Below are 24,976 nucleotides of genomic sequence, written 5' to 3' on the forward strand. Positions count from 1 at the left end.
AGTGAGGGTCAGGGTGTTTGAGCAGGAACAGGAGCTACAGACGTGGTGAATCTCACACTATAAATCACAATCTTAGTGGATAATGGGCATGTTCTTGTCTCTCGTGACCCAGCTAGGACACAGGTACTTAGTGGTTTGCACATTTTAAGAAACTGATGATGACAACCTTCTGAAGGTGGCAAACTGCTCCAAAGCAGTGGCAGAGCTCGAAACAGCTGCAGAAATCCCGGGAGGCCCTTGCTTTATGTGGGGCAGTGCAAAGAAGCTGTTTTGTCACACCAGCTCCCTCAGCACATCCATAAACTTTGCAAAGTAAGTTAGCTCTTTCTTCGTTCTCATTACTGTTCACCTACCAAATGCTTGCATTTTATTTGATCTTGCAGGTAACTGCTATTACTCTGAATTACTGCTGCTACATGCAATACAAAGCTGGCAGAGAAAATGTTTCAACGTAGTTTTAGTTCATTACTGTTCAAAGTTTATTAAAGGAGCAGGAGCCGGCTGGGCGGAGCCGCGGTGCCAGCGCGGCCGTGAGGGGCGGGACCGGGCTCTGAGGGGAGCGGGGGCGGGGCCACCCGTGCCGGGGCGGGGCGCGGTGAGGGGCGGGGCCACCCGTGCTGGGGCCGGCGGCCATGGCGGAGCGCGCGCAGGTACCGCCGGGGCGGGAGCGGCGCGCTCCCGCTGGGATTGGGGTGTTTTGTGCTAAATTGTCTGTGCTGAGCTGCAGCCGAGGGCCACAAGGATGGTGAGGGATCTGGAGCATCTCGTTTGTGACGAGAGACTGCGGCAGCTGGGCCTGTTTAGTCTGGAGGAGATTGAGAGGGGATCAGTGTGTTTAAATGTCTCAGAGGTCAGGAGGATGGTGTCAGACTCTTTTCAGTAGTGCCCGGTGACAGGACGAGGAGCAAGGGCCATAAACCAAAACAGAGGAATTTCCATCTCAACATGAGGAAGAACTTCATGTTGACGGTGGCAGAGCATTGGAACGGGCTGCCCAAGGAGGCTGTGGAGTCTCCGTCTCTGGAGACATTCCAAACCCGCCTGGACGTGTTCCTTTGTCACCTGCTCTGGGTGACCCTGCCTCGGCAGGGGGTTGGATTGTATTACCTCCAGAGGTCCCTGCCAACCCTACCCATTCTGTGACTTTGTGTAGAAAAGGGCGTGGTGTTAAAAATGCAGTGTGTGTGTGTAAATATATATATATATATATATATATATATATAAATACGCCTGTGTCACTGTTGTCCCCCAGGCAGCTCAATGGAGAGACACTGCCTGTTCCGGCAAGGCAGTTCCTCCAGCAGACACTGCGGGGCCTGGGCTGGCACAGCCCAGCCGGGTCTGTCCCTCACCTCACCTCACCCCACCTCACCTCACCTCACCTCACCTCACCTCACCTCACCTCACCTCACCTCACCTCACACCTCACCCCACCCTGAGCAGCTGCTGCTGAGCACTTCGTCCACTTCTGACCTCCCACTACCTTGCCAGGCTTCACTCGGTTATGGGCTCTCCTTCAGAAGTGTATGGTTATTTCTTGGTGCGTTGGGTTTGTGTGGTAAGGCTTTGGTAGTAGGGAGCTACAGGAGTGGTTTCTGTGAGAAGCTGCTGGAAGCTTTTCCCATGTCCACTAGAGCCAATGCCAGCCAGCTCCAGGACAGACCCACAGCCAGCCAAGGCTGGCCTCACCAGTGACAGAGGGAGGATCCCTGCGATAACAGATTTAGGAAGGGGAAGGAGGAAACCATGCAACAGCAGATGGAAGAGGGGGGTGAGAATATGGGAGAGTGACAGTCCTGCAAATGCCAAGGCCAGCAGAGGAGGAGAGGCAGGAGATGCACCAGGTGCCAGAGCAGATTGCTCTGCAGCACCTGGTGAAGCAGCTGTGCCCCTGGGGCCCATGGAGGTCACGGTGGAGCAGACACCCATGTTGGAGCTATTCATGGAAGACTATCCCTCATGGAAGGGTTCCTGTGCTGGGGCAGGGTTAGAGTGTGAGGAGTCTTCCCCATGAGGAGGCAGCAGGGTCAGAGACAACATGCGATGAACTGACTGCAAGCACTCCGCCCCATTCCCCTGTGCTCCTGGGGGAAGGAGGTAGAGAAAATTGGGAGTGAAGTTGAGCCTGGGAAGAGAGGAGGGGTGGGGAAAGGTGCTTTGAGATGTAGGTTTTATTTCTCGTTATTCTACACTGATTGCATTGGTAATAAATTATTTTCCTGCCCAAGCTGAGACTATTTTGGTCATGACAGTAATTCCTGTCCTCATCTCTCCCCACAAGCCTTTTGTTATATTTCTTATCCCCTGTTCAGCTGAGGAGGGGGCTGACAGAGAGGCCGTGGTTGGCTCCTGGCATCCAGCCTGGGTCAAACCAACACAGTTGGCTTATTTGTGGTGGTAGGAATCTCCTAATTTTGAATTGTTGAGGGAAAGGCTTTTGGTTGCCTTTCGAAGACCACTGAGGGAGTGGGAGCAAGCTGACACTTTCCTTCCAGCAATATCACAGTTGTATTTCTCACCTTTCATTGTTTTAGGTAGCTGAAGTGTGCTGGAGGATTTTACAAACCCACAGTGTTTGCATTAATATGTGCTTTATTTGCTTGCCTTCAGCCTCCTCCCTGTTTTTTCCCTCTTTCCTTTTTTGACTTGGTTGACAGAGGTGTGGTTTCTGACAGGCGACTCGTCTCATGCTGCATGTCAAGAGATACAAGAACAAAATTTATTCCTCCCAAGAACGTATGAGGTGTTGCATCAACTCCGAATTTTTCCCTCAAGCCTGTCTATGTAGCTGTAGCTACTACAAGATAATTTTCTTCTGGTTGAGCTGCTTTGTTGTCTCCGCTGGCCAAGAAGTTGCTGTGACTGTTGTGGGAGTGATTAAGTGCCTTCAGCCAGTGGCATGGTTGCATCTTTGTCAGTACAAAAGCTTAACATTTAGGTTTCCTTAAATAAATAAACCTTCTTCCATGCGAAATGTGTTATTAAGTATTCTAAATGCTTTATGAAAAATATATGCATCTCTCACAGTGCACTCTGTTAGTGCTCTGTAAATATTTTGGCAGTTGGAGCAGCGTAACACTGGGGTAATGCAGTCAGATCACAGTAAAAGGATACAGGGTGTGCTCTATGGGAAACGACAGGCTGTCAAAAATATATTGTACATCTGTTTGAAATGTACCACTGAAATTTTTGTAGTTTTTACTTCGTGGCTTTATAAAAAGAATCTTTAGAGGAATTCAGTGAACAATTTTTTTTTTCTCATGTTTTCTGTTCCTTATGTATTGAAGTTTGTTCCACACGCAGTAGCTTACTTTTGTGATATTTCTGTCTGTCCTTTATGATTTATTTTTATTGGGAACCCTGTGAAATTGTGTGTTTTTATAAATTACATTATATAGTCTGTAGTTTTGTCTGAAGATAGCTTGGCATGGTTTATATGTAAGGTGTAGGAAACACTATTCTGGCACTATTTTTTAATATAATTTCTTACCTTTTAAGACAATGCCTTTTGATTCAAATTGAATATTTTTATAATTGTTCTGACTTGTAATGACTTTTGGCAGAAGGTATATTAGAAAATCTGAATCCTGATCTTAGCAAGTCTTGCTGCTGCTTTATTTTTAACCACATTTTTTCCTATAAGTGGTCTGCAGCTGTGAAAACATCAGTAAAATTTATTGTCATCATACATTTGGTCAACCATAAATCTTAATGTTTGGACTGTGTGAAATTTTTGCAACATATTTTGTTATTAAAAGGACACTATCATGTTTATAATGGTCCTTGAAAGCTTTCTTTGCCTGTAGGTTTTGTCTTTTGCATTTAATGCATCTGCAGATTTCCCTTTTGAAGGTAGTTGAAATTGGTGCTGCTATTTTTATTTCCTCATTTGTTTGATGACAAAAGAAATGTTCATGACTGAAAATAGCAACTATTGATCTTAACTTCCCATTGTGGGAGTGGACAAGTGGGGCCTTTTAAAAACAAACAGGAAGAGTGAATGTGTTTCTGTTTCTGCCTTAACTATTTATGTAGAAAGCTTCAGGATTTTCTGCTGCTGCTGAAGCATCTGACAGCTTGATAACAAAATGTGTATAATAATACAAATAACAGCCTGTGTTGCTGGTGTAATTTGGTTGGGTTTTTTTCATTCCCATTTTGATTAAAGTTGTAACTGATATACAACACTCTTCTAGGGTACATCTGCACTGCTGTCAGCCCAGCCAGAGTAGCTGAGCTTGCTTTACATGAGCTACTGGAAAGTTGAGTCCAGTCTGATTTCCCTGGTAGGCTGAGGAGAGCAGGCTCTTAAGTTCCTTACACTTCAAGTATTTGCTATAATTGAAGAAATTTGGTAAGCCTATATTTTTGGAAGCCATGATTTGGCAAAGTGTGGTGGTATATTGTCAAACAAATGCAAATACTATCTTCAACCTCTGCAGAGGGCTCTTCCCAGATGACAATCTTATTTTTCTTCAGGAATGCTGGTGCTCATTTCCATTGCTGTGTTTCAAGGTTTGGCCACTCTGGAAAGGCCCTCACCAAAACTGCAGGTAGTGGGGCATTTTTCCTAGCCAGGGATGACCTAGTATGGGTTTGGGGTTTTGAGAGTTCTTCCCCACTCCTGTAAACACAAGGTGTTTTGCAATTTGCTGTTTAACTATATCACTCTGCTACTGCTATTTCCTGTTTAATTTTTGAACATTGGCTGAGAGATTGAGAAAGATTTTACTCTTTTGTTTTAGAATGTTTGTTTGGTGTTTTGATTTGATGCTGTTAATAAGGGATGCCCACAGTACTTGGAGTAATGTATTGAACAGCCAGAAACATATTATGCATTCAGAACAGCTAAAAATCCTTCCAAGGAAAATAAAACAGTAACAAATAATTCTCTAGTAGCAGCCTGTATTTAAATAGGCTAAGTCTACTGCTGGGAATGTGTATTGGTAGGATTGGTTCAGGAGTTTTTTTCCTGACACATGAAGATAGCATTACTAGAATTAACTCACCTTGGGTTACCTCAGTCGGTCACTGCAGTTAACACTGAAATGAACAGTAAATTCTTTGACACCAGTGAACACATGTAAAAATAATCTCCCGGTATTTTCAGTAGTGGTTTAAGACAGCAATCAAAAGACAAAAGTAATCAATCAAAATAATTGTAAGCTTTTAGTCAGGTGTGTTTGTGTAGGTTCGGCCCAAGCAGAAACTGTCCATAAACACAGGATTGTTTAAATGATTTATGGACCTTCAAGACTTTTTTAAATTACAGAAACATTGCTAATTTAAAAAAAATATTTTTAAATCACGTGCTTTATCTCCTGTAGTTCCTCATCTGTCATTTGTAACATTTGTAACATAAGTATTTCTTCTTATCTGATACCTGTGCTTGTTAAAGTGGACAGTGGTGCCCCAACCCCATCCTTATCACAAACATTAACAAAAACAGTAATGCATTGGTGGGAATATTGCTGCTGGGAATGTGATGAAATGGTTCTTGGGAAGCCTTCACTTTGCCCTGTAAACTGTTGTGGTTTGATGTGCAGATTACGGAGCCTTATCTGCAACACTGAGTTACAGCAGCTGCCTATCTCTTCAGTTTAAACTGCAACTTGTAAAATATTAGCATTTTGCCTTACTAACAAGTATGCCCAGTAAGATGACTGACTGACCAGTAATGCGTAATTTATATAGTGGTGGTCACTATAAATACTAAAGTATCCTATGTACTGAACATCCTAAGAGAAAGTGAGGGAGGAGCATTAATTCAGTTTCCAAAACATCAATATCAGTTATTCTTTTAATTCAGCTTCCACAGCTTCTAAAAAATCTCATGTTCAACAGATTTCTGACACCACTTCAGGAAAGCGTTTATATTTTTTCTACTTATTAAAATAGGTCTTTCAATAATTGTATAATATTAGCATGTAGAGGTATTGTTTTTTCCCTGCAGCTTCAATTATAGCAGCATTACTGACTGTAGGATTATTTTTTTTTATGCTGTGTAAATTATTGCTAATAAAAGCAAACTAACGTCATGCTCTTAACTATGTGAAGGAAGCTTTCGTTTATGCCATTCCTGTTCTGATGAGACATTGTATCTGAGATTGACTTGTTTACAGTTGGGAACAGTAATTTTTCTTATTGAAGTGTGAAAGTACTCTAGTACTTAATTAGAGAGGGGAAGAATAGTCTGTCCACTGAGTGAGTGTTTTTTGTTGCTCTCAGTCTTGTTTCGTCCCTCTTGACTGTGGTTCTTCAGCTGGTCCCAGATTTCAGTACATCTTGCAGTTCAGCAGCAGCAGGGGGAGTAGTGTAGCTTTATTTGGGGGCTCTCCTTCACCAGCGCTGGAGTGAGTTGGTGTCAGCCCAGAGCAGTGCTGGTCAGGCTCAAAAATCAGTGTGTGTCAGGAATTCTGCTTCACTCTCCCCGTGTGAGCTGGAAGCAGGATTCTGCAAGCTTTGCCTTGCTGCACTTCTCTAAACCCCAGGTCCTGCAGATGTACAAGTGTACCTGCTACCAGCAAATTGTGATCAGGTGTTTGTGTGGTCAGGCCAGACAGACTCCCAGCAGGAGGCTGGAAGGCATTTTGGGACAGGTTCAGCTGCTTCATTAGAGCTAGGCCAGCACCCAGTGCCCAACAGGGCTTTGTCCAGTTTGATCTTGAAAGCCTACAAGGAGGAGATTCCTCTGCCTTTCTGAGTTATGTATTCTAATGCTTAAATATGTTTGTAGTGAATTATTTTTTCTTATGCTGCCTCACTGTGGGTCCCTTTCAACTGGAGCACTCTGTCCCGTGACCACTGTCCTTTGTGCCCCTGCCCTCACCACTCTGAAGGGGCTGCCTCATCTCACATTTTATAATGTGCTTTGACGCCTCACTTTGTCACCTACATATTCTATTTTGAAACAGTTTTAGGGGATTTTTTCTACTTTTTTTTGCATTTCATAGATTTCTTACTGAAATATCTTTTTTGTCAATGACCACACAACGTGAAATACCATAAAATGTTCCTATTTTTTCTAAGACCATTGAATTGTTAGTTTGGGTTCAGGTTTTTATCCCCTAAAACATGTACATCCTTCCCAGGAACAGTACTGTCAGATCCTTGTGTGTGTATCATTCTTCTGCAACAAACATCTTGGACTTTTGCTTGGTTAGGGAAAGATTCAGTGTAGACAGTAAATATGAAAATGCAATCAAGTACAGGGTGGAAAGCAAATAGCATAGTAATAAGTGTGTATTCTCATAATATGTTTAGGAGAAACTTAATTTTAAAATTTAATTATTGTGCAATGCAGTATCATGTTGGTCAAATTTAGATTCATGGATTCTTTTGCACCTTTAAATCTCTGTTGTTTTTACGTGCAAGTTAATTTAGTCTTGTGCAGCACATAATATGTCACAGTGTTCCCACATGAATTTATGATAAAAATACTATGTTCCATGTATCTGCCCAGCTTTTCTCTAGTGAGAATGTGTTAAGGTATTGTGTTACTGCCATATAATTATAGCTGTCTTACATTTTTGGCATTTGTTGAATTAATCCCTTGCATACCTCCTCAATATAAAAATGTTATTTAGATAAGTTACTGACATAATAAAATAAAGATTTTTAAAATTACATTCCTATATGTATGTATGCAGGAAGAAGTCCGAGATCAGGAAGAAGACCATGATCAGGATGACGTAGGTGGAAAGGAGATTATTAATAGGGCATTTTTTTCTCTTTCCCAAATTACTGCCTTGTCAGAAGAAAATCTGGAAGGAGTTGAAAAGTAAGTAGCAATGACAACAATGCTGGAACCCATATAATAATGAAATAAAAATGGCAGCCTATTTGTTAGATTTCTTTTGTGGTGGTTATGTCATTAGTGTTTAATTGTTCAGTTAAATCATTGATATTTAATAATCACAAAAGATGGAAGAAATACTGTTGATCTCAGATCCAGTCTGGTTACTGTGTTTCCTGTATATCTTGATTTTGCTTAGACTTCTTTTTTTCCACTTGTGTTTCATATTGTTGTGGTTTCTGAATTTACAATAGCTTTAAATACACTGTAAACAAAATACTGAGATGTAAATAAGAATAGGTCAGTACTGAGCCTTTTTTAATAAGTCGCACTTGGTAACTTTTTTTTGCTAAAACCTTTGAGATTCTGTACTGTAACACGAGTTACCAAAAAATCAAAAAGGTCTTTAAAGTTCAGCAAGGGATGGAAAGCTCAAGAAGGCATTAGTAGGTCACCATTGTGGAGCACTGGGGAAATAGGAGACAGCCAAAGACTTCTGATGTCAGCCTATCTTGTCTTTCCTGTACCAACACTCTCTCTTGTTATTAGTGTTTAATAGCAGCTGAATTTAGGAGGCCAGGATTTTAACCTGAGACTCCAGACTTATATTTGAAAGATGAGGCTTTCCAGAAGTGCACGAATTATTTAGGAGCGCTTGTGTCTGCTAGCAGGTTCTTAGGGAGTTGAAAGCCAAAGGGCTGGGCCCCTGGTCTAGTTTGGGAAGGAAGAGGTGAGGGAATATATAAAATCCAACTTTGTTCATCTGAATAGGTAACCATTTAATTGAGCTTAAAATATTCCTGAAACATACTCTGTTTTCCTATTTGTCACTATTCTTATGGAGGAAAGGTCTTTCTGGGATCTTTTTTAAGAAAACTGGAAAGAAAATTTACTACCATCAAATAATAATACAAAAATTCTTTCCTTTCCTGTTTTCTCTTGCACAATAGGTCTCTTTAAATTTAGAGGAGACTGAAGTGTGCTTAACGACACAATTCTTCGTGCAACTTTCTCATTAAGATTAAAAAGAAAAGCACTGAAAGATGATACTCTCTTTTAGTCTCAGCTGATCACATATGTATTTATATATACACACTGTACAAGGGGAATTTAAGTATATACTGCATCTTACTGGAAGGAGCATAGTTACAGGGTATTATATGCACACTAAGCAGTTTAGCAGCAGCATTAAAATTTTGTTTACCACAGTGTGTTGTGTCTATTTACAAAAGCAGTTTGAAGGCCACAGCTAAGGTTAGAAAATCAGAATAGGTCTGGTTCAGTATGAGAGTTTTAATGTCCTGCATTCCCATCTCTCAGGGAGTTTGGTACTGCTGTCCATCTTCATAGGACTGGAGCCCCATGAAGAAAGAAAAAGCAGGGAGGGTAACTAGGAAATCTAACTGCCCCATCATTTCCCCATCATGTACAGATACTGTTGTCAGTGACATGCCTTACAAAATACTGAAAAGATGAGTACTGGCATTGGTAGCAGAATCAGAGAAAATCTAAATCCCTGAGAAGCTCTGATTATGAAAACACAGAGTTGGCAGAAGCTTCAGAGAGAGAGGATATGGACTGTTTCAAACCTTGGAAAGTTCAGCTGGCCACGTTCCACTTCTATTTCAGGACACAGTTAAGTGTTTTTAACCAACTTGCATGTGTGCAGCCATACAAATTTGTCATGCAGAACAAAGGAATACATGTTTTAAACAAAACTGATTGGATTATATGCTTTACTCTGTTAGCTATTGAGGCTTTAATTAAAAAAAGAAACTCATCTCATTTGACAGCGTGTCTGTACTGTGTCAGTGAAACCCCTGAAAATCTAATGGCTGCTATCAGTACGTCTGGGATTAATGTCCTTCGTAGGAAGGAGTGAGAAGGCAGCAGGGCTTGGGAAAACTTTGCTCTTTTACAGGGGACTAGAAACTGTGATCCCTGGCACCTGCATCCTCAGCTGTAGTTATGAAGCAAAGGATTGCTTTAATGTAAAACTTTTTTTTTTTTTTTTTTTTTTTTTTTTTTTTTTTTAAATGTAAAACCTGAGACATGGCTGAAGTTGTGCTGGAAGAATTGAAACCAAGTCCTAGCCCCCATCCCCTCACTTCATGTGGAAAAAAGCAGACAGTTATTATAAAAGACCTAACTAATTCTGTGTTTGGATAGAGTAGACATAAATGTGTCAGCAACAGTATGGCCTCCTACAAGGGAGTGTATTTTTTCATACATTTTGCAAGTTAAAGTAAGTGGAAAAATTTTCATCGTGTGCCAGTAAAATGGGATAAGGCTCTTTTTAAATGTTTGGACCATTTTGGAAATGCAATTTAAACTTCTAAATATTTTAGCTACTTTCAGTAATTATATATTCTATTATTTACATTAATTTTCAAATGTAATTTTTCATCAGGGGCCACATGGAAAATAATCCTGAAATGGAAACAAGATCTTATTACTACTGTAAAATTATCTCAATCAGAGTGAAAGTGTGATAGTAGAAAGTGGAGACTAATTGTGTCATTTCATCCCACAAACCAGTTCCTGATGAAACACTCATTTTTTCTCTGGAATTCTAAATGTATTTGGTTTTGTAATGCTCTAATTTTTGTTCTTTTGTTAGTCATATCTTAGCACTTGAATAGTGTCTGCTGAAACCTGCAGGTGATTGTTTACTTTTTTATATGTGCTCTGATCATAAATGTTCTTACCTAGGAATTGATGGAGCTCAATTCAAGAAATTATGTACATTATGCACACATGAATAATATAGCAACTAATAATAAAAAATATAGATACAATTGCAAGCAGACCACGTTGGACTTTGGAATCTGCAATTTATTTTTTAATTTCATTATTTTACTCTGCAATTTTTTTTAGAAAGATGGAAGAATTTCTGAATCTTACACAACTAAAGACATCTTTGAAAGAAGCTATTTTACTAGATTATTATACTGCAGGATTTTGGTGGGCTAAAGAAATGAACTTCAGTCTTATCCAGCTCTCAGGATTCATGGATCTATTAAATTTCGCCTTGGAGAACCTCAGCGGTAAGTATAATTAAGAATTGTAAAATAAATATCTGAAGTGGAAGGCAAGAATGTTTCCCAGTCATTTTAATAAAGTGATATTTAATTACAAGTAATTGTGAAATGATTTATTTTCCTCTTGAATGTTGGTATGTTAGCCCATGTGCCTGAAAATAATTCTTACTGGCAGATGTTGAATTTTTGTTAGAGAAAACTCAAGTCTTTTGAGCAGAATATTCCTCATTCTTTGTTTGTACAGTATGTGGTACAAATGGGCCAGGTCCTGAAGAGACCTTTTCTTTGCTATGGTAAAATAAATAATAATTACGGTAGAGTGAGAGCAAGGAGCTCCTATATTCTAATTCCAGCTGTCTCAGTGACTGACTCACTGTAGCCTTGGGCATATTTTTCTGCTGTTTGAGATATTCAGTGCATCCTGTAGCATTACAGCAGGTGAATTACATTTATTTTATCCTTGGAGGTCAACTCTCAGACAGCTTTCTATATGGCAAATGCTGAACTTCTGGCACAGAATATATGTTAACTAAGGACTGGTGAGGGAAGTAAACTGGCATTGCTGCCGAAGAGGAAAACTGACAATGAAGGGACCACAGCTCCTGTGGCTATGAGGAAATTTGCCACAAAGCATGAAGCTTGATCTAGTGGGAATGAAATAGCCAGAAAAAAATGGTAGCAGTGTCCTCTAAAACCTTCTTTTTCAGAGATCCTGATGCTTGCTTAACATTCACTTTGAAGGTGATTGTGTTGAGAAAAGTCCATCCCAGAGGAAGAATGAAAGGACTCAGCAGTTTCATTCAAAAGAGAAGGCGAATATTTAAAATCAAGTTTATAATAGTTATTATACTCTTTCATTGTAATTTAGTTCAAGGGCCTTTCTGACTTGGAATTTTGACAGAATATGTACGTGCTTTATGATCATTGGAATTCCAGTTGTCCTTCCTGTCTCCAATGAGGAAGTATCTTAACATATGCTAACTATATTACTATAACAATGGAGCAGAATGGAAACCCGTCAGAAATTAGTTTTATGAGACCGTGTAATACATGTGTACACGACAGGCTGGTAGCACAACCCGTTATTAAAGCTGACTGACGTTTTTCAGGAATGTCATCTTAGTTGCATTAAGCTGTGCCAAACTTTTAACTCTTTAAGCTGAAATTTTCCACGACACTGTCTGCTTTTGGCGAATTTTTATATATAAAATTGCAACTGAACCAGTTCAGTGGGCTTGCAGACAGAGGCTGTGGGAAAAAGAACCTATTTTGTGTCTTTTTTTTTTTGACAGGTCTAATGCCCCGGTGCTCTGAGGTAAAGATAGAAGGTTTGGCAAGCAAAAGTTGTGAATTTGCTTTTTGCTGTCCTGTGAAAATCCATTTAGATTTGGCTAAGATATACATGGTTTTTAGAGAAAGAAAATGTAGTTTCTAAATGCTTGCAGGAAACTTCTTACATTTGCTTCACAGCTTAGTCCCCTGAAAAATCCATTTTACAAAGTATGCTGTAGCCCAGGGCTGAGATGAATTTTCTTGTAATTACCAAACATTTCAACTAAAAGCAAAATTCTGATGTCTTCTATATTAGTGACCCTTTCTTTTCCTTTCCCTGCACTGGACCCAATCAGCCTAGAGAATTAAGCTGACTTGGCTGTAGTAGCAAGGGTAGCATTGAGCAGGAAGAATGGATTTAGAGAAGGAGGGTAGTGGAAATGCATTTAAGGCTGGCAAAGGAGCAAGGAAAACTGAGGTTCGGAAACTGGAGGCCGTGCTTGATTGGGAGTTAGAATGGGTCACGTGATTTGATTCCTCTTCTATCCATTGAGGGTAAGGTGCTCCTTACCTCACAGAAGTTCTGCAAGAGTCTTCCTGAGACAGGTGGTTGGGACTGAGAATCAGGTGTGCAGAAGAAAGAGAAAATTTGGATGAGCTGGCAACAGACTCAGGGGCTAGGTGATCCTGTTATGTGCCTTCACTTCCCTACAAAGGGTGGTATTTCTGGTTCTGTTGCTTCTCCTCATTTCCTATGGCTTCTATTTCCTCTACATTCTCTGTGTTTATTTCTTGTCCCTTCCCATATGGTTATTTATATTGTGCTGCCTCTCTTACTGAAAAGTGAGGTAAAATTTTCAAGTCTTTGATTACTGTACCACTAAAGGGCAAAACTATAAAAGAACAGAAGTCTTCTAAGTCTTTTAATTTGTTTTCTGCACAAAAAAACCAAGGAGTGTATCAGTAGAGACATAAAACAGTAAGGAAAATAAATCTATTTCACCACTGGTGGATATTTCCCCATTTTTTTCTGTAGATTTTTTTAGATATAAAAGGAAAAAATAAATTGTATTTGAAGCTTTTTCTTTAAACTCCCCATGGTTCTAGTGACAGCAGACACTGTGCAAATCAGAAAAATGAATCCTTTCTTTTTATAGGTTCAGCAAGCACTGATATATTTCAGATTTTCCTTTTTGTCAGGACAGTTAACAAACAGAATTTAAATTCTAATTCCAACCTGTTTTGGCATTTGGTTTTGATTTCCAGGGTAAAAATGTAAAGTAATTATCTGGTTTGGAAGGATACAAAAATGTCTCCAAGTTTGATGACACATACAGGGTATTATGCATATTCATGTTTATTCTCTTATGACTGTAAGCACTTAAAAATATTGTTCACCGTTTTTAATATCTGTTCCTGTATTAGTGGCTTATGTTACAAGGGGCATGGTCAGAAGAATAATGTTTTACAATACATAAGCAGTAGGCTATTTTAAAGAAAAATATACTCTTCCTTTCAAATTTGCATATTAATCTGCCTGTGGTTCTCTCTGCGTAGGTAAGAGGGGAAGCTGTAGTGTCTTGAACACCCATTTTTGTGATTCTTCCTTTGTGAAGGCAGAGTGGTGGTTTTGTGATGAAATTTTAATGGACACTTTATTGATGAGAATAATGGCAACAGAGAGAAGCATTTGACTGCTGTTGCTTTTTCAGTTTTGTGATGGGTCATAACTAAAACTTCAAGAAGTCTTATAATTAAAATGGGCCAAAAAACTCATCCCACCCTGTCATGTTTATTCATAGTTTTTGTTCTTTGGGATTACTTTGCAGACAAACATATGACCTTGGGAAATAATTTAAAAGAACTTGAAAGAGCAATGTCTGGAATAGGCAAAACTGATTCAGAAGAAAGAGGTGACCTGAATTTGTTCAGCATTGAGCAAGCCAAAGCAATCATTGATTATTTGGTTATCAGGTATTTATTTCTACACAATCTATTCTTATTTCACTAATCTAATATAGCAGGGGAATGACTGATAAAATAACAGTAACAACAAAAACAACAAAATCAACCATTATTATTATTATTATTACTACTACTACTACTACTGTTACTAGTATTTTGCTATTATTTTACTGGATATTTCCTACTGTGCCAACATACTGCATACGCCAAACTTTAAATCATGAAAAAGAAGAGAGAATATGCAAGGAGAAATAAAGATATGGCCTCAGATGTCAAAGCCCAGAAAATAAATTTAGACTGGAAGTTTATCAAATTGTAAGGTTATGCTGAAAATATTCCTTTTGAGTTTTGTTTTGAGTGATAAAAGAAAACAGAGTGGTGTAAGAACAATATTCTTCGTTTGCTTTTAAAAGCTATTTTTAGATTCCATCTGAATAAAATTGTAGATCTTGTCTGTTACTCTAAGTATTTGTCTGGCCTTGACAGTTATAGTGGACTGAAGTGATTTAAAGTTTTGTACTTTACAGAATTAAGGTTATGATCATATAGGAGTCATAAATATATTGCATTTCAAAGTCAGCAAAAGTCCAGTATGTACATGAAAAGGTTCTGTGACATGTCTTGGCTTTTAAACAGAGACACAGAAAGAGATGCAAAAAGCAGTAAATTCGTTATTTATTTGGGAAAAATACTGAGTCTGATAGCAACAGTCATGCTCCTGTATAAAGTTTTTACTGTATAGTAACGTGTACACACCTTCTTCCACTGAAATGCCATGGTTAAGGCAGTGGCTGTACTCACATACCCCTGTTTGCAGTACGTGATGGACAGAACAGTTCTCAAGCTGTTTAACCATCCATGAATGTCAGGGGCAAGGAGATGGAAAATTAAGAAGTTACTCCTGTAGTATATGCTCATCCACTGTAGTGCAGCTATAGCCCTCCAGCCGTTTTCTGACCCAAATGGGGGCTAGAGGGGGGATTTGTGGCAGATGGGCATTAAAATTGAGTAAGATCATGACTGATCCATACATAGATTTGTTGGGAATTTTCTGACTGTTCTTTAGGAAAAGTTTAACACAGCAAAGAGGAGGTTTTTAAACTGTTTGCCTGAATGCAGAAAAATATTTTCTCTGGAAGAAAAGCAAAAATACTAGGGTAGCTATTAGCCTTCCAGTTTAGAGTACTTGGATTCAGATGGGGATTTAAACCAGCACAGGCGATTTCTCTTACGATTGGGCTATAAAATTTGTCTTTTTCTCCTGCTCTCTGATTTTTTTCCTTTGTTTCTTTTTCATGGAAAATATAAACCACTTAAAGTTCTTCCCATAAGAAATGGGAAGATCTCTTTAAATCTCAAATTTCTGTAGTCAAGGCAAACTAATGTCCTGCCAAGTACTAGCCCTAAACTAAAAGGAAACTTGGCATTTGAGATGTCTCAACTGCTTTTACTTCTCCCTTCCTGTCTATGTCTTTTGTATATTTATATGGAACAAATGTTCTTTCCAAATAGCATGTCTATAGCTCTTGTGTAAATTATCCATTGAGAGATATCTTGTCCATGAAGTAATTCCTTCACAGTCACAAGAATTTCGTCCAAGAGATTAGGTGCTCCATCCTACTACCACCAAAGTATTAACTGGGCAGGAATACAATCAAGCTGCAAAACTTTTGCAGCAGAATGGTATTTTGGCCACCAAATATGTGGTTGTATGTCCAAACTGCTCAGTTTATTACAAATGTATGCTGTGGCGACGTCATAGATGTGCACACATACACTGAAATGTATCATGTGTGTCCAGTTTATGCAATCCATTATTCCAGTCACTGGAATATGTTTTTCTAAATAAGAGTGGAATTGGCACACTTAAATGGGTGTACTTTAAACTTTATGAACTCAGAAATAGGTTGAGTTTTATTGCAATTCAAATTAATGTATTAGTTCAACATTTTTTCTTGTTTAATTTTAAATGATAGGCCTGTAGCTTTTTTTCTACTCAAGACAGTATGACATGTTGTAGTTCAGATCACATTTTTACAGATGAGCTCTAAACCCACGGGATTTATAATGGAAACAGGGACAAATGCTTAACCACATTGGCGCAAACTGTGCAGCAACTACAATGACACCTCCAGGTTTGGTGGAAGGTGACAGTTATCATCTTTTTATCTTGTCTCCTTGGGCAAACACACATCAGCATAACTCCTGACATTTTCTTTTCAGGAAGCAGTGGAGCTGGGGAAATATGTCATTGTTAATCACCTTCAGATTCTCGTATGACATCATAAGAGGGCCTATTCTTAACAATCTTACTTACACAAGTAAAATTATTTCTGTGTAATCGCTAGAAACACTGGTACAGAATTTTTTAATTGTTCACAAAAAAATAGAAACAAAAAAGGGTATTTTATATAATGCCTGATAGAAGAAAGAAACTACACTGTTTTTTCTAAATAAATGCTGATGTTTAATTTATGTGATTTGATTTAAAGAGCATTAAGTGGGGGAATTCTTTCCTTCATACAGGATTAGGGGTGCCAGGTTGAACAGAGGTCTGTTTAAAAATAAAGACATAAAATTCAGAAATGCCAAAAATAATTACTTATATTTTTGGGTGCATATTTTAAGTTATATGTACCTGTAACATAGTCCATAAAGAATACCATACTACCTTTGGAGGGGGAGGGGAAAAGACCTGATTTTTAGATGCTGTAAATCTGTCTTCCTTCCAAAGCACTAGGATAAGTAAGAGAGCAAATTTGAAATAATAATTTCTGCCAATCTGATTGGAAGGATATATGTCTTATTTCTTGCACATCTGTGATGCTCATAAAATATTTTTTGTCTTTTTTCAAATAATTCCTGTTAGAATTTTAGCAAATTACAGGTGTATATGAAAGGGGACATGTATTTCTATAAATCGGTGTGAGTAATTTCCAGGTTGTCTTGAACTCTCTTTAAACATAATTTCTGTGTCTCCGCTGAAACATGTTAGGAATTCTTTGGTGAAGTGCTGCAATAAAAATATACTTAAATCAAATTGCAAAGACTGTAAGAACTTATTTAATTGCCTGTGTGTTTAGCTGCTGGCAGCCAGTCTTCTAATATGGGCCTTGCAGGAACCGAGGCAAAGGTACTGCTGATGCAGCTGATGGGTCTCCCAAGAAAAGAACCTGTGTCCTGTCCCTAGCCAGAAAGCACAGGAACCAGTTACAGATGTTCCCTGCAAATATTGCTGTACCTTTCATGGATACAGCAGGCAGGACTGCGATAAATTCTTGGAATCATTCTTCAACCTGGACTTGCTATGAAATCACAGAGCAGTGTTTTAAATCATATGTCAAAATGACGTGACAGAAGCCAGGAGTTCTGTATCATGACTGTAAGAGAAGAACTAATTGCAACAGATGGACTGTGACAAACAAAACTTTTGATTAAACAAATGCCATATCATTGATCATTAGAAAAGGAAACAAAGAAATTATTTAAAACATGTGAAACGGAAAGCCATACGTGTTTTAAGGAAGATAAATATTTTACGCCATTGACAAAGTCTATTTAAAGTTACTTTTGTTGTAATACACAAAGCTGCTTGGTGTCAATCTATTTTTTTAGTTTTTCTTTGAGGAAATAATACACTGATTTTGCAAAGTGACCTTGAGAGTATAAGTTCTTCTATTCTCTATTGTTTTGATGTTCCAAGATCAAACTTTCTCCCTGTACTGGCAGCCCATCCCAGAATCTGAAAGCTGATTTGGCTTTGTTTCCTTCTTGTCTGCTATTGCTGATATTAAAGGCATAAGTATCCTGGTGATAAGTGTTTCAGGGATTACTTTTTTCAGAGTAGAACTTTGTCTTCTCAGAGTTCAATTTCATAAGGGCTAAGTGGATGGATTTTTAAGTATCACACTGTATTTTCTACAGCCATCTGATAATAAATCCTGCAAACTAAATATGCTGCATGTTGTATCTGAGGTTAAACAACTGTTTCTTTTTAAAATTTGAATTGTTACCATGCTGGAGGTTAACTCTTAGTTTAACAAAGCTTGTAATGTTGTTACCTTTCCAAAAACTTCCAGCTGTAATAGTCTATATTGTCTTGTTTTTCAGCTTATTTAAACACTATAAAGAATATGAATACCTCTTCCATGGTCGTAGAGAAGAACCTGTGATAAGTAATGAGGTGAGTCATTTATATGGATGGAACTCATTATGCAGAGTTACTTAACGAGTGCACCATGGCATATGTTTTATATTGCTCAAAGCAACTTCATGTCAACGTCCCTGCATTACTAACGTAAAATGTCTGATTAAAGAGCGCAAGTTAAGATGTTTTTGATCCTCGTATTCAAAATTAATTTGGGATTTCAAAAAAAGGCATTGCTTGGCTAAGCCGTTAGTTGTGTTAAATCAGGAACACTTGTATAGGTGTTTGTAAGTTGATGCATGTAATTTGAATTAGCAGTGTGTGAGTCTGGCTCTGCTTTAAAATCAGCAGTCAAAATCAGAAAAGGTGGTATGCCATGCCTAGTCTGACCAGAGCCCTAATAGAGATGTATGCATGTGCATGTACAGAGTTTTGTTTCTACTGCAGCCACCAAGAGTTAGTTATACTGGCTGCAAAAAAACAAGGGAGCTAAAAACTGAGCATTTTGAAAGAATTCAGTTAACAATAGTGAGTTGGTTTCACGGCGAACTTTGTCACGTGTTCTAACTTACACGTGAAAAAATATGGCAGAAAATGTGTTGATGCAGGATGTGGCCTTTAGTCAAATGGACTGGTTCAATTAATCAAATTAACCTTCCTTTAGCTTGACTATGCCTTTTGAGGATATATGTTACAATACATTAAAAAATACTTGCATTTTAAATTTGTATTAGGAGCCAACTGGTTGCCCAGAGAGGCACAGTAGTGTAATTTTTTTGATAGTACTTATATTTTAGCTTATCAGTACACAGTGAAGTTAAAATTAATGCACTGGAAAAATTCCTTTACACTTTCAGCTGGTATTTTGACTCTGATGATGTGGGATAATTGCTTTCCATGTTGTTTTAAGTAGACATGTTATAAAAAAGGACTTCTCTTGACATGGATGCAAATATTTGGAAATAATTCTCATCATTTACAAGGTGAGTTAAAATTCCAGCTACGATGAAATTGGTGACAAAACTGTGAATACAAAGGTAGAGCAGAACTTCAGCGTTACTGTGTTAGGGTGGGGTTTTTATATTAGGTAATTAGATCAATGGATGGCTAGCACTTCTTAATTGGTAAAAACGATATTAATGAGGCTTTGATTAAGTGAGTCTTGTGTAAATTTGGGTCATGAATCTTAAAAGGTTTTAGACCAGCTTAAAAGAAATGCGTCTATGTTTCCTGAAGATGCATTTCTGGGTGGGTGAGATCAGCATGCACTGTCCCAGCTGCAGGACGGGTTACCCTGGGCAGGCTCTGCTGGGGAGCACCACCTCTGCTGAGGGTGCACCTCTGGGCAATGGCAGAAATGGATTTCAGGGAGTGACTTTGGTGATGATCCATTCAAGCAACAAGTACCATCTGCAGCTACAACTGTCACAAAACCCCGCATGACAATCTTTAGCTGTAACTCCCTTACGGCCCTTTCCTACCTATGGTGCCACTTCACTTTAATCTGTCTGTTTTGTATTCTGAGCTCCATGGCAGAGAGCTTTTAATTTGTCCAACTACACTCCAACACCCAAGAAAATCAATACTTATATTCTGTTAGAGTTTATTTTGATAGGGTGATGCATTGTTCTTCAGTAAGTAAAAGTTTAGGGCATTGAAGCTGCACCTACAAATTTATGGCATTATTTGCACTTGCTTTGTGTGTTAAAATGGGATGAGAGGTGAACCCAGCATAGATTTCAAATTCTTTTACAGCAACTTTGTTTTTTTAGAAATTCTTATGCATAAAGGAAATCATTACTTCTATTTTGCAATCCCATAGATGAACAGAGTTTTTGGGGCTGCCGTGGTTTAGTGTGTGTGCCTGTGGCAGGAGCACACCTGGGGTTGCCTGCTCCACAGTGCATCTGCTCAGGGAACAGGAGATCGACTGGGAAATCCATGTGCTGAAAGTAGATAGTAAATCTGTGCTGAAAGTTTGGCTGCTGTCCTGTTATGTAGACCAATGTCTTACCGAAAAACAAAAAACGCCACTGCAGACACACCACAGCCCAGAGCTGGATGTGATCCTGACTCTAAGCTGAGTGCAACTAATATCTAAAAAGTTTTCCTTTAGCTCCAGCAATAAAAGCCTGTTCTTTTGGAACAGGACACTGTAAATTGTAATGGCCAGATTTTCCCAAATAACAAGAACCACGGTGTTCCATGAGCTTAATTACAGCATTATCTCCTTTTCCAAATGAACACTTCGAGATGAGTCAGTGAAATTACTGGCTTCAACAGAATTGATTTGCTTCCACTGAAATGGCTTTAGCTCAGGGAGTATGTATGCCGAAAGAATTACCTACTGAATAAAAGCCCAACAGCCTCAGGAGAAGAGCTGCTTCTTTAAAAGAGATGCAGCTACAACAAATAAAAGCTGTACTCAGTGTTGTAATGGATATCCTTTCAGGGAAACCACAGTGTGTGTTTTCCAGAGAAATCTTATAGCGATGGGTTGTAAAGTCATTGGAATTTTTTTTTCTCTAGCACAGGCAATTATACAGTGTTCTCAATCAAGTTTCCTTTTTGATCTTTCACTGCAGTTATTTCCAAATGACCCTGTCATTTCCTGTGTAGAATAAAATCAGACAAGAAAGGGAAATGACTCAAAACTCAGATTATGCATACAATATTTGTGGCCGTGCCACTTAACAAAATCTAAGTTATTTAAATGTAGCACATAATTAGTGGAGCTTCACAGTCTGATTAATATTCTGCATTTGATGCAGCTAGCATAATAAAGCCACCTCTGTAAAACACAGACAGTATTCAAGTCCTTTAAAAAAGGTAACAAATGCCAGGCTAATTTAATTTTTCTTCTTTTTTTGCATTGGCTAAAGCCTTTAAACCCCAAACTTCCTGAGGTGATCATATTGCCTAGAAAAAAAAAAGGTTAAAACATAAAGACATGAATGCTTGGTTAGATGATAAAACACACATCAGACTTCTAACCTACTTTGACAGTATTTAAAATTTAAACTTGCCTTTCCAGCTATCAAATCCCTTACTTCTCCTTCATTCCGGATCTACAAAGACCTATATATTATGTATGCATGAATACCTGTTAGAAAACATGACGGTACAAGGAATTGCTGAGAAGTGTTAAGATTGCCAAGTAAATTCCTTGCCTTTTTTTCCTGTTACTATTATGAGCAGTTCCCCCCATTTAGAATGATTACAGAAGAAGCTGTGCTTTAGCTGTTCTGTGGCTATGATCCAAAATAAAATGCAAGTAGTGCTACCATAGCAGGATTCTTCAGGAATATTGCTGTTAAAGATACTGGTTTTTTCCTTCTGCCTGTTCTGGACATTTTGCTCTCTAGCTGTGATTTAATACACCTATATTAGCTTGCAATTTCAAGGAAATCAAAAGGAGTTTAGACTAAATCTTGATGTGCAGGGATTCAATGGAGCAATTCCTAGTAACATGTCAGATCTTATAACAAAGGTTTAAATTGTTAATACATTAATTGTGTAGAAGTTTTTATTCTTTTCTATTTCTATGTTCAGTTAATTTATTTTGCTTTGATAGGATGATATATTATGACATATCTTGCAATATTTTTTTCTCTCATTTACAAATTGCACCTTATACTGCAGTTCATGTTTTTTGCTGCTCTCTGTTGTGTATTTTTGGATGGTATGAGGCTAAGGTCTTTTGGGATTATGTCTGCTTTGAAACATTTCCTAATAAAAATAATGTGGTTGGTAAATCTAGTTTTATTCCTAGTTGCTTTAGCCAGCCTGATGGAGTAATCTGCTATTTTATGGCCCAGATGACTAGCTAAGTTTGACTTCTTGAAATAGTACTGTACAATGTAATTTTCTTCAGAGATGTCATAGTGGGTCAGGTTGCAATAAAAATATCGAAGATTAAATTTAATGGCAGTGCAGATTCAGTATTATAGCAGTCACTAGATATCATCCTCTGTACTTAGAGTTGCAAAACAGTTTCCATTAATGCTTTCTTTCCATGTACTCCTTACTTTCTGAAGCATTAAGCTTTTGGACTGTGTCTGGTCCTTATCCAATTGTGGGTTGGGTTGGGGTTTTTTTTTAAGTTTGAACAAAATCCCTTCTGTGTTTGAATTTAAGGAGGTGGATAGGAAGAATATGCTTTCTGAAAGCTAATAAAGCTTTTTTTTCTTCTGATGGCAAAAGCCCTAAAGTCTGGGACTTGACTTTGATATGTAATCCTCATTAGGTGTTGCATATTTAGATTGGTTAATCAGTCATTGTTTAAACAAATTTGCTCAATGATTTCTTGAGAACTGCATTTTAGAGATGTATGAAACCAGAACATTTCCACAAGCATATCAGTTCACACCACAGAAACTCATTCCCCAGCTAATGAAGTGCTTTTCAAAGCCTGGAGGTTTCAGATATTTGTAGTGCCTAAAAACCAGTGAGTTGATTTTTTGTAGCTTTGTTTTCTAAATATCACCATGGCAAAGACATCAAGAAGAGCATAGGACTGGAAGGGATGTCTTCAGTTGTCAGCTCTCATGCTGCTTTCTCCTAGGGAAACATTCATAATCCTCTTCAGAAACCTGTCAAACTCCAGTTTAAAAAGTTAACTTTTTTTGTCTTTGCTCTTTCAGTTAAGAAGTGCCCTGGTGCCTGGTTTCTGTAATTGTTATAAAACTTCAATTTCTGGTCTGAGTGTATTCATGACAAGCTTATGTGCATTTGTCCTTGTGCCAATTTGTGCCAGTATTGACCTTTAGCTCTCATTCCATCCCCAGTGTTTATTTTTCTAGTGTATAAAGAGACAGCAATCTTATTGTCAGCCTTCATTCAGCTAGACTAGAAAAGCCAGCCTCCTCTAATCTTTGCTTTCAAGGTAGACTTTGATACACGTGTTCTTACATCCATACCAGCCTCTTGTCATCCTGTTGGCCTTCTTCTATAATTGTTCCACTTTAGATCAGTTTTGTTAGAACATAAGTGACCAAACTGACATAATATTGTTGCTGAGATAAAAGCAAGGCCTTGTAAAATATCAATAGTGCTTTCTTTTCCTCTGCTGGGAATAGCCTACATGATAGGTCCTAGAAGCACATTTTATACCTGTGTCATGTGGCTGTCTCATCGTACATCTGCTATTCTGGTTCTCCTTTGTTATTGTATTTTCTAGCTGAGGTACTCCCAGTGCACTGTAGGTTTAAAAAATAAAATATCTCCCCAATGTCACCTCCCAATTTGTCATTGAATACAAGAGTGAATAGTCTTCAAGGCCATTCAGTTCCATCTGTTGGTATTCCTGCTCACTCATGAATTGATTGTGTCTCTCACATTGCTTTTGTCTAGAAAATTATTTATTTAATAAACTATGAAATTAGTCTGGCATTGTGTATCTTTGATAAACTGATGTTGTGTTACATTCCATTTCTCTTTCATTTACATGCTCTTATTTATTTTTTTCCTTCAAAACATGTCCCTCAAGCCTTTACTGCTATGAAGATCAAAACTACAGCCTCAGGAGTAGGTTCATTATTTTCCGATTATGGATGTTTAAAATTGGTACTTGGACTTTTGATGTCTGAGGGGAAATTTTTGATGTCCATTACAGAAGTGTGTCATACCCAAGTCCGAATTACTGAGGTAAACAGCTGGAGAGCCAGTGGGTTTTGTGACAAAATTCACAGATATCCAGCCCTTTGATCTTGAGGCTCGCTAGGGCTGTAACCAGAGATCTTGAAGGACTTGCGATTAGTCTGAATGAAAAGTGGAGTCTGTTGGAATTGTGTGCAGTGCTACTTCAAATATTGAAGCATCTCTTGCCTAGAAGAAGCAACCTTTGTTTTCCAAAGATTGTGTTGGTATACTCATGTGTCAGTAGGGGAGATACACTGACCTTTAGCAGTTACATTTCCATGTAGGTCGCATGCTGACGGTCTTCTACAGCAGTTTCAACATTCCTGAGTTTTGGTAGCTGAACTGCTCTGCCCTGAAAAGTGCTGAGAGTTCCAGAGAGCTGGTGGAATTCATAAGCCAGTGCTGAGTACTTTTACAATGCTTTAGAGAATGATTAACAAAACGTTTTTTAAATTATTTTCTTAGGAAACATCAAATACAAAACAAGCCTGCTTTTTAACTCAGTAACGTGCGTGAAGTCACGGAAGAAAAGAATTCAGGCAGGACAAATGCCAAATAGCTGACATGGGCTGTGCCTTCAGTGTGCTGAGCGCCATGGTTCTGACCCAGCCAGCGTTTCAACAAGCACCTCTTTTTGACAAACTGGGGATTTTAATTTCAATGGACCTATTCACATACACAGAATTAAACTGAGAAGTGACTGGGGTCACATTGTTCAGCACCGTGGAGGATAAAAAGCTAAAGATCCTGGAGAAAAAAAAATTGAGGCTCATGATCACTTTTTAGTTCAGTTGTATAGTTGACAAAGCATCATGATTTTTGACTGTATGATGTTAGAGAGAGGGGAAAAAAGCTTGAATTCTTGGCAGGAAAACATTTCTGGAACTATGCAGGAATTAATATATACACAGATGTGCTCTATGAGTTTTTAAATTATTTATTTAGAAAGTGGCTTGATTTCCGTATGTGTGTGTTTGTATGTATGTAAAAACACGTAGTTGTGATAAGAGCAGTAATGGCTTGTTTATATGCTGGAATGCAGGTCAGCTAGGAATTGTAGGCTTTGACTGGAAGGATAGTCAGTACATTAATGACAGCCTTTTTCTGCCATTCATC

The 24,976-nt window shown here is 38.4% G+C and overlaps 1 protein-coding gene across 12 annotated transcripts in view; it reads left to right on the top strand.

The window, feature by feature from the left end:
* Positions 1 to 24,976, top strand: part of CABCOCO1 (ciliary associated calcium binding coiled-coil 1) — a 273,645-nt gene that overhangs the window by 177,463 nt on the left and 71,206 nt on the right. For 11 of the 12 annotated variants that reach the window (XM_032115957.1, XM_032115958.1, XM_032115949.1 and 8 more), the window contains 4 exons: positions 7,650 to 7,780; positions 10,673 to 10,842; positions 13,938 to 14,082; positions 18,184 to 18,256. In XM_032115957.1, coding sequence (XP_031971848.1) covers positions 7,650 to 7,780; positions 10,673 to 10,842; positions 13,938 to 14,082; positions 18,184 to 18,256 — 519 coding nt within the window. Of the gene's footprint in view, positions 1 to 611; positions 651 to 7,649; positions 7,781 to 10,672; positions 10,843 to 13,937; positions 14,083 to 18,183; positions 18,257 to 24,976 lie in introns of those variants that run through there. The other variant, XM_032115960.1, reaches the window with a different exon arrangement.

This window comes from Corvus moneduloides, chromosome 8 (genome assembly GCF_009650955.1).
Source record: "Corvus moneduloides isolate bCorMon1 chromosome 8, bCorMon1.pri, whole genome shotgun sequence".
Classification (NCBI taxonomy): domain Eukaryota; kingdom Metazoa; phylum Chordata; class Aves; order Passeriformes; family Corvidae; genus Corvus; species Corvus moneduloides.